We start from the raw sequence: 10,463 nt of genomic DNA, 5'->3' as shown, positions 1-10,463 counted from the left end.
CCGCAACCAAGGTACATGCCCTTGACCGGAATCGAACCGGGGACCTTTCAGTCCGCAAGCTGATGTTCTATCCACTGAGCCAAACTGGTTAGGGCAATCAATTTTTTTAAAAGAACAATAAATGAGAATTAAAAAATATTTTTTAAAATACATACCTGTTTTAGGCCATAATGCATTGACTGCAATTTCACCTTTAAATTCTTCTGCCATTCCAAGCACACACATAGACATACCATACTTAGCAATGGTATAAGCTGAAAGGAACCACAAGAAATAATAGTTAATTAAGAAATAAATTAATTTCTTTCTATTACTATTTTTTCCTGATACATTTTTTTAGAATTCTTTAATAATATAATATATTACAAAACATACTTTTTAAAACATACTCTTAAAAAAAATAGTTTTTATGGAGGTATCTGAACAGGGGTGAGCTTCTTTATATATTTCCATCCTAACATTTTATTTTATTAAAAGAAACATTTTATTAAACTTTAATTTCCCTTAATATTATTGGAATAAGTTACACTACTGTTTCTTAATCTGTTTTTTCTTCTTTGTAAAGAATGAAAGTGAGCATTTAAAGGGAAACTACTGCTAGTAAAATAACAACTAAAGGCTACAAACTTGTTTATTAACCTTGTCAATGAAAATAGAACTTCTTTTAGTTTGCTTTGTGAAATAAGAACTAAGTCTCTGATACAACTATTTTAAAGGAGGTACTTACACATGAATCTTGTTATTTAACATACCTTGAATCATTAGTTTGCTGTGGAAGGTAAAGTATTTCATGGATAGTTTTTAATCAACATTATTGAAGAACTAGAGGCCTGATGCATGAAATTCATGCAAGGGGCTTGGCCCCCGCCTGCCATGGCGGCTGCCTCTGCCTCGGCCCCTGCCTCCACGGCTTCGTCTGGAAGGTTGTCCGGAAGGTTAGTCCGGTCTAATTAGCATATTACACTTTTATTATTATAGATAAGTTACATTCAATAAAACACACTCATTGGGACTTGAGGGAGCTTTCTGGGATGATGGAAATGCATATCTTGATTTGGATGTTGGCTTTACAGGTGTATACATTTGTCAAAACTCATCAAACTGAACCCTTAAGATCTGCACATTTTAATGAATACATATTATACCTAAATTCTATAATTACAGACAAAAGTTTAAGAATCTACTTTCCAAAATGCTACTGATTCTGCATAGAAAATGTAATGATAAAAGCATATGTAAATTGTGATTACATAATAGATGCACTGATTTAATGCAAAACAAATAAACAAACCATCCCCTCATCCTACCACCTACCACAGTGCTGTTTGAACCACAGTGGATTTAGGTTCAGTGGTGGGCTGAGATTGAGGATATGAGCAATTTTACTCTTTTTCAAATGAGGAATACATGCTTTAGACCTGAAAGTGAAAGAAAACACAAGCCAAATGAATAGTTTTCTAATAACCACCCCACTTTTTAAAGTTTTATTTTAATCTACTTCTACAGAGGAACTGAATTTGTTTAGTAATCTATAGAGTACTTTTGTTTATTTTTACTCTTTTAGAATGAAAATGGGAAAAGCAACTAATTTTTCAACCTTGAAACTTTGCTTAATGGCCTGACTAAATAATCTACTTGATGATAATAATAAAATCCTTGGCATATTAGCCTTAAATCTAACTGAGGTTATCCTCAACTATATCCTTTAAAATTCTCCCTCCCAAACACACACACTTTTCAGTAACGGTTAATGTAATTGTCAGCCAGCACAGCTTGTACTGTGCAAAGAACATGGATATTCCAGTCAGACACACCTCGGTTCAAATTCTCCTTCTGCCCCTTCCTTGTGTGATCCTGGGGAAAACAGATAGCATTCTACTTCTCAGTTTTCTCATTGGTAAATGTTGGTAATACCTGCTAAAATCTAGGATTGACCAAGGGATTAAAATGAGATGATATATGAGATATTTGAAACAGTTCACAATGCTAAACATGAAATAAACTACTGCTATTATTACATTATATAGGTTGACTTATTTCATCTTAGTAGATGTGGTATTCCTACTATGCTGGAATTGTAATTTAATAATGTAACTCCCAATACATTTCCAAAGTTAATTTGCACCAGTATGCAATGCAATATGTCTTTGGGAGCAATATTAAGTTTTTGGTTTTTTAAAATACTGTTTATAAAGGTAAGCAATTTATTTTATAGGAGACTCAGGTCCAATATTTTAAAAATTTTTCATTATTAAGTTATAACATGTTAAATATTGTAGCTCAATAATTTTGTAGCTTTTAATTTTATTTCATATTCAATAACTTCTAGAACTTTGAACTTGTCCTCTTCTTTCAAGTCAATTTTCTTATTACAATATTCTTGGAACCATCAGCAATGTTTTTTCAAGTTTATAAACCAATTACAATCAATATCACTAATGAATTTTTATATATATTATTCCTTTCCAAAGGTGCTTCACTTTTATGGGGGTGAGGTTGGGAGGGACAACCAATATTAGAACTGACAGTGATTAAAACAGTGAACTGCACCTCAAAACATCAATAGGAAACAAACTAAATCTATTCCAGGCATAAGACCATATTTCCCATTCAAAGGAATGTAGTTTAGGCCATCATTTTCATTTTTGGAAAATGACCTCAGAATAGATATGGGTCCAAATTGTTCTTGCCAAATGGGTTTTCCAAAGACATAATTTCACAAGGAATGAACAGTGAAAACCATGCATTTGTGTTTACATAAGTCATAATGTCAACTAAAAAAGCCAAGCCTTTGACTCATTCTTTGTTTGGGAACTGATCTGGGAATTCTCTCTTGAGTGGCAAAGAGAGTCAATTTCCTTAACAATACACTGGCCACACAATCTTGCCATACAGTAGATGATCATGTTTGTATTCAACATGAGTAAAGCACTGATCTGTCTCTGTTTCAAATCATGGAGGTGTATTTAGTACTTAGAATTCATAACATAGTCCATTTTTTTACTTTTTAGCCAGACACTTTTTGTGTCTTTTTAGCTAGTGAACAATACAATGAACAAACTTAATTTCTGTACTTCTGTGAAACATTTCTACAGTAGGTAAGTTTTTTACAAAAATATAGTTTTATTGATTTCAGAGAGGGAGAGGGAGAGAGAGATAGAAACATCAATGATGGAGAGAGAATCATCAATTGGCTGCCTCCTGCATGCCCCACACTGGGGATCAAGCCCATGACCTGGGCATGTGCCCTGACCAGGAATCGAACCGTGACCTCCTCCGGTTCATAGGTCTACGCTCAATCACTGAACCACGCCAGCTGAGCATCATTGATGTTTTTTTTCTCTCTTCCTCTCTGAAATCAATAAAAATATATTTGAAAATAAATAAATAGATTCATAATGAGCTTCCTATTATTTATATAACTAAAACCCAAGTGTTTTCAAAGGAAGGGGAGACTATTGCTGGCTTAATTAGAAGCCTTAGTATGCATATATAGGGTGTCCCCATAAACTATATACACACACTCTGATTAATTATAAAGGCAATGTTTATTAAAATATACTTCATTTTCAAAACTGAGCTAACAGCTGTTAAAGTGTGTATGTATATTTGGGGGATACCCTGTATGTATTTCTTCATACAAATGTTTGAAAATACATGAGCTATACTTTAGTATTTATTAGATTTACAGGGGGGGAAAAGGATCTCTGAATAAAACAATTTATTTGAAATACTATCTACTAACTTGGAGCACTTTTAGGCCGTTTGGCTGGATTTTAAACTGTATTGCCAATCTGTTTCAAATCTGTTTACTAACTAGTCTTCTGAGAAAACATTACATTTTCCCCGACAATTCTTTTTTTCTCCTTTCTAAACAAAGTATTTTTGTAAATTGAGACAAGTCTCTTTTTTTAAAAAACATATTTTTATTGATTTCAGAGAGGAAGGAAGAGGGGGAGAGAGAGATAGAAACATCAATGATGAGAGAGAATCATTAATTGGCTGCCTTCTGCACACCCCCTATTGGGGATCAAGCCCAAAACCCAGGCAGGGGCCCTTGACCCAAATCAAACTTGGGACCCTTCAGTCCACAGGCTGACACTCTATCCCCTGAGCCAAATCGGCTAGGGCTCTCCCCGGCAATTCTTTTTTTTTTTTTTAAATATATTTTATTGATTTTCTCACAGAGAGGAAGGGAGAGAGACAGAGAGCTAGAAACATCGATGAGAGAGAGACATCGATCAGCTGCCTCCTGCACATCTCCCACTGGGGATGTGCCCGCAACCCAGGTACATGCCCTTGACCGGAATCGAACCTGGGACCTTTCAGTTCGCAGGCTGACGCTCTATCCACTGAGCCAAACCGGTCTCGGCTCCCCGACAATTCTTTAACTTACGTAAGGTAGGTGCCTCTGGTGTTGACATTCATCATCAAATCCACCCTCTTCGTAGGTGTTTCCAATGTGTTGGTCAAGCTAATAGCACTGGCATTATTCACCAACACATCAATTCCTGTTTTCAAATAATTAATTCCTATTAATGTAATTTAAAGTTTATAACAAAAAGAAATAAGAACATTTACTCTGTGTATTTGAATCTAAGTTAGTTCACAAATACTTCTTTTAGATAAATTGACTAACCAATACACCAATATAAAACTAAGTAGCTGTGTCAAAATACCCAAATGATTTTCACTAGCACAATGGAGACAGACCATCCTCAGAGCTCCATGTGAAACTACAAGGAGGCTTAGTCCTTGGTGTTTTGTAGCTTCCATTCTTATCTGTTCTCTTACGTCCTGGTCATCCCTCCTTGTCTCTAAGAACTTAAGATTAACTTCTTTAAAATTTTCCCTCTTCTCTAGCATCTTTCCAAAGCCTGTCCTCCTTCCAAGCACACAGACCTCCCTCCCTTCTAAGGCCCTTTCTGGTGTTGGGAACTGAGAAGAAAGAAAAGACCCAGAGGTTCAATTCCAGGCAAATCATCAAAGATCAAGTGTGTTTTGGTAACTCATTTATAAAATAAAATGAATCTAGAATAATGACTATTCCTGCACCTTGTATCCAGTCTTCCATCCCCAGCCACTGCATATGTAACATATGGTTATAGTAATTGAAGAGAGCCAAGAGAATGGGATCTAAGGAACTACTTTTGGTTACATGTATGTTATTGTCAAGATCCTAACCTTATATTGGGTGGTAAAAGTGTTATATTATTCAAAATAATTTTTGCCAAATAAAAAAAAAAAACCCTCATCGGGTGGTTTTGAGCTACATTTCTATATGAACAAATCTCATTTTTGGTTATACTCCAAAGACTCAGAAAAAAAATTAATTAAAGTTATAGTTACACCTATATTTTATCAATATTCAGTAATTATTTCAGAATTATGGCACTACCTCCAAATTTCTCAACTGCTTTCTCCACTGCATTACTGATTTGTTGTTCATCTCTGACATCAACAATACATGGCAAGGCCTTCCCTCCAGCGGCTTCAACTATGAAGAATAAAGAAACAAAAAGAGCATTAAAGTATGTAAATATTAAACCTTTCATTCTGATATGAGTCAAAAGAAACAAGTACCCTATTTTCAGAAAATCAATATAAATAACTATGTCTTATAACCACTAGTGACTCTACCCGTACAGTAGGACAGATTGTCTAACCTATATCCAGCCTCAAACTAGATAGACTAGTTCCATTAAAAAGCAAAGAGGAATTTTAAAATTCTATTAAAAGGCTAAAAAAGGAAGGTAATCTTAAAAACCTATTATGAGCACTGGCCAGTTTGGCTTAATGGTTGAGCATCAGCCCGAGGACTAAATGGTTGTGGGCTCCATTCCCTGTCAAGGGCACCAGGGGCACGTACCTCGGCTGTGAGTTTGATCCCCATCCCTGGTTGGGGCTCATGCGGGAGGCAACCAATCAATGTGTCTCTCTCAATGTTTCTCTTTCTCCCCCTCCCTTCCACTCTCTCTCTAGGGATCAATGGAGAAAATATCCTTGAGTGATGATTTTTTTAAAACTATTATGAAATTTTTCAAAAAATATAAAGAACAAGATAATAAAGTACCATGAATCTATCACCTATCTTCAATGATTGTTAATGTTTAGCCAGTATAATTTATCTACATCCAACCTCATTTTGGTTTTTGCTGGTGTCTTTTCTTTTTTTTTTTATCCCCACCCGAAGATATTTTTCCATTGATTTTTAGGGAGAGTGGGAGAGAGAGGGAAAGACAGAGAAACATCGATTGGTTGCCTTCTACACATGCCCTGACAAGGGCCTAGGCCGGGGAGGAGCCTGCAACTGAGGTACATGCCCTTGACCTTGATATGAACCCAGGATCTTTTGGGTCCATAGGCCGACACTTCATACACTGAGCCAAACCAGCTAGGGCTGCTGGTGTATTTTAAAACAAATCCCAGACATCACTTCATTCATCAATATTTGATACGTATTCTCTTTACATAACCACAGTGCTATTAAAATAACTAACAAAACCAACAACCTCAGGTGAAGTTGAATTTTTAAGCTCTCCCTCCTGGCACTGTGCCTAGCACAATGCCTTGAATATAAGCACTCGGTAATTATTTGTGGACTGAAAGTGTTAAAATAATGACTTGAAAATGGTGCAGAAAATAAATAACATAGAGAGCTTTTTCAAAGTGTTCACATCATCCACCTCGCAAATTCTCTATTTCCACTCTCCCATTCTCCACTCAGATTCAAGAACCACTGCCCTCATGAGACACAATTTTTAATGGGAGTCTCTCATATCACTCAAAAGTGCTGGAGGAGAAAAACAGTTCCCAATCACTGCTCTAAGGTGACAAAATACTTTAAGCAGATAAACTTATTTTTAGGGTAGCTTTCAAAAAGCTATAATTAAACTCTTCAGTAGATTATCTATGTATTGCAACCATGGTGAGGATAGTTCATGAAATGGCACTGTCACACTCACTCACTTTCTTCAGCAGCAGTATAGATTGTGCCTGGAAGTTTCGGGTGTGCTTGGGTGGTCTTCGCAGCAATGACAATGTTCGCTCCGTCCTTTGCTGCTTTCAATGCAATAGCTTTGCCAATACCACGGCTTGCACCTGTGATAAAAACTGTACATCCTGCCAGCTTCCTACAACAGAACAAATGGACTTTATCAGAAACCTCAATGCTTTATTTACTTGCCAGTATAAAGAACTTCTATCTATCTATCATCTATCTATCTATCTATCTATCTATCTATCTATCTATCTATCTATATTTGTAATGTTTCCTCCTCTGTGAAACTTCCTCTAAACCTTCCTCCCTTCCCATCTGATTAGTTAATAGCTCTACTGTTCTCGCATTGCATGATGATTTATAAATTATTTATTACAACTTCAGTTGGCCAGTCTTGCAGTGATTTGGCAAATAAAATCTGCTCAAATGAAAAATAAATCTTAAAGAGAAACAAGGAGTTAATAAACTATATAAATATGTATTTTTTCTCCCACAGAGAAGTGTTAACAAAGCTTATACCTGGTATGTGAGTGGTGGGGTTATGAATAAATTTTATTGTATTCTTTATATTCTTTGGAATTTTTCATATTTTCTACATACCACTTAAAAGAAATGACCTAAAACCAAATAATTGTTCAATGGATGCCCATCTTTGTTCATAGTGGCCAGAATGGAAACATTGTAAATGTCCATCAACTAATGAATGGATAAATAAAATGTGATATATCCATACAGTGGAATACATTCAGCAATAAAAATGAATGAGGTACTGATCCAAGCTGCAACATGGAAGAACCTTGAAAACATTATGCTAACTGAAAAAAAGCCATTTATGAAGGACCACGTGTTAGGCGATTCCATTTATATGACACATCCAGAATTGACAAATCTACAGAGACACAAAAATTAGTTGTTGCCTAGATCTGGGGTTGGGGTTGTTGGGGATTGATAGCTGAGAGGTGTGGGTTTTCTTTTAGGGGTGATAAAAAGATTTTAAAATTGATTATGCTAATGGCTACACAACTCGGTGAATATACTAAAAGTCACTGAATTGTGTGTGTGTGTTTTTTAAATATGTTTATTGATTTCAGAGAGGAAGGGAGAGGAGAGAGAGAAACAGCAATGATGAGAGAGAATCATTGATTGGCTGCCTCCTGCATGCCCCACACTGGGGATCAACCCAGCAACCCTGGCATGTGCCCTGACCAGGAATCGAATCATGACCTGGTTCATGGGTCAATGCTCAACCACTGAGCCAAGCTGGCTGGGCTGAACTGTATACAGTGGGGCCTTGACTTACCACTGTCCTGACTAACGAGTTTTTTGAGATACCAGCTGTCTCTCGGCTGATTTTTTGCATTTAGTTGATAGAGTAATTTGAGTCAACAAGCTCCTTAATGAGCTCAGCCTTGGAACGAATTAAACTCGTAAGACAAGGCCCCACTGTACTTTAAATGAGTAAATTGTGTGGTATGCGAATTGCATCTCAATAAAGCTGTTAAACATATACACCTAGAAGGCTGGCAAAGAGCTCAAGGTATTGATCAAAAGATTCTCTAATCCAAATGTACCAAAGAAAGTTACCTATTCACTTTTTACATTCATCCCCCTTAACTTTAAACATTGTACTTACTCAGTTGTTAGGTGAGAAGAAAATATCTAAAATAAAGTCAGAAAACAGGGAGGGAAACCCACTTTCTTGTTTACTCTCTAAAGGCAAATAAGAAAGCATTTTTAAGAAAAATAGAGGACAGCAAAAGTGACAACAATGACAAAGAGAAAAGGAGACAGTACCAGAGACATGAGTAATATATAAGCAGGCTTGCTAACAAAAGAACATAAGGCTCTTGCCAGGATCTGGAGGAGTGACCAGAGATGGTGTGAGGAGGGTTAACCAGGAAGGCGAGTGGAGAATGAGGAAGAAACAGAGAGGTGGCAACTATTTTTAGTGAAGTATAGTAAACATACAAAAAAGCATATAAACCAACGTATATGGTTTAAAGAACAAAATAAAATGAATACCAAGAAACAAAAACAGAACATTACTAATCCCTCAGAAACTGCCTGTCTATTCTTAACTCTATCCTCCTTCTTCCTCCCCCACCTGTTAAAATAGTAACAACTATTTTATTTTTTATATTTTTAAAGAACGATTGACATACAATATTTTATTAGTTTCAGGTGTACAACATAATGATTTGACATTTATATAGCTTATGACCATGGTAAGTCTGGTAACCATCTGTCATCGTATAAAGTAATGATGTTATTGACTACATCTCCTATGCTGTACATTACATCCCTATGACTTACTTACAAGTTTGTACTTCTTATTCCCCTTCATCTTTTTCGCCCATGCCCCCATACCCCTCCTCTCTGGCAACCTCAGTTTGTTCTATGTATCTGTAAGTCTGTTTCTTTTTTGTTGTGTTTGTTTCTCGGATTCCACATATAAATTAAGCCAGGCAGTATTTTTCTTTCTCTGGATTACTGCACTTAGCACACTTACTCCCTAGGCCCAGCCATGCTGTCACAAATGTTAAGATTTCATTATTTTTGTGGCTGAATAATATTCCACTGTGTATTTTCTTTATTCATCTTTTGATGGACACCTAGGGTGTTTCCATACCTTACCTATTGTAAATAATGCTGCAATACACACAGGAATGTATATATCTTTTTTAACTTAGTGTTTTCATTTTCTTTGAATATATACCCAGAAGTGGAATTGCTGGACCCTATGGTAATTCTATTTTCAATTTTTTGAGGAACCTCCATACTGTTTTTCATAGACTGCACCAACTTACAACCCCACCAACAGTGCACAAGGGTTCTCTTTTCTCTACATGCTCACCAATACTTGTTATATGTTGCTTTTGAATAACAGCCATTCTGACAGGTGTGAGGTGATATTTCATTGTGGTTTTGATTTGCATTTCCATTTGTATGTCTTCTTTGAAGAAATATCTATTCAGGTGCTCTGCCCATTTTTTAATTGAGCTTTTTTAAAAATAAATCTTTACTATTCAGATTATTACAGTTGTTTCTCCTCCCCCATCCCATAGCTCCCCTCCACCTGGTTCCCACCCCACCCCATGCCCTTACCCCCCGCCACTGTCCTCATCCATAGGTGTAAGATTTTTGTCCAATCTCTTCCTGCACCTCCCACACCCCCCTCCCCACAAGAATTGTCAGTCTTCTCCCTTTCCATGCCCCTGATTCTATTACATTCACCAGTTTACTCTGTTCATCAGATTTTTTATTCATTTGATTTTTAAATTCACTTGTTGATAGATATGTATCTGTTGTCACTTTGTTGTTCATAATTTTTTATCTTCTTCTTCCTGTTCTTAAAGAATACCCTTCAGCATTTCATATAATACTGGTTTGGTTGTGATGAACTTCTTTAGGTTTTTCTTGTCTGTGAAGCTCTTTATCTGATCCTTAATTCTAAATGATAGAT

At 36.1% G+C, this 10,463-nt stretch overlaps 1 protein-coding gene across 1 annotated transcript in view; it reads right to left on the bottom strand.

The window, feature by feature from the left end:
- The window catches only part of HSDL2 (hydroxysteroid dehydrogenase like 2), a 45,769-nt gene that overhangs the window by 22,205 nt on the left and 13,101 nt on the right, over positions 1 to 10,463 (bottom strand). Inside the window, exons 2-6 of the mRNA XM_006771190.2 lie at positions 6,970 to 7,133; positions 5,399 to 5,497; positions 4,397 to 4,511; positions 1,315 to 1,418; positions 156 to 254 (exon numbers count right to left, since the gene is read on the bottom strand). Of these exons, the coding sequence (XP_006771253.1) occupies positions 156 to 254; positions 1,315 to 1,418; positions 4,397 to 4,511; positions 5,399 to 5,497; positions 6,970 to 7,133 (581 nt within the window). The remainder of the gene's footprint in view (positions 1 to 155; positions 255 to 1,314; positions 1,419 to 4,396; positions 4,512 to 5,398; positions 5,498 to 6,969; positions 7,134 to 10,463) is intronic.

The sequence above is a fragment of the Myotis davidii genome, unplaced genomic scaffold, assembly GCF_000327345.1.
Source record: "Myotis davidii unplaced genomic scaffold, ASM32734v1 scaffold64, whole genome shotgun sequence".
NCBI classification, from domain to species: Eukaryota; Metazoa; Chordata; class Mammalia; order Chiroptera; family Vespertilionidae; genus Myotis; species Myotis davidii.
The sequence above is the reverse complement of the archived record's forward strand: the minus strand, read 5'-3'. Positions and strand labels throughout refer to the sequence as shown.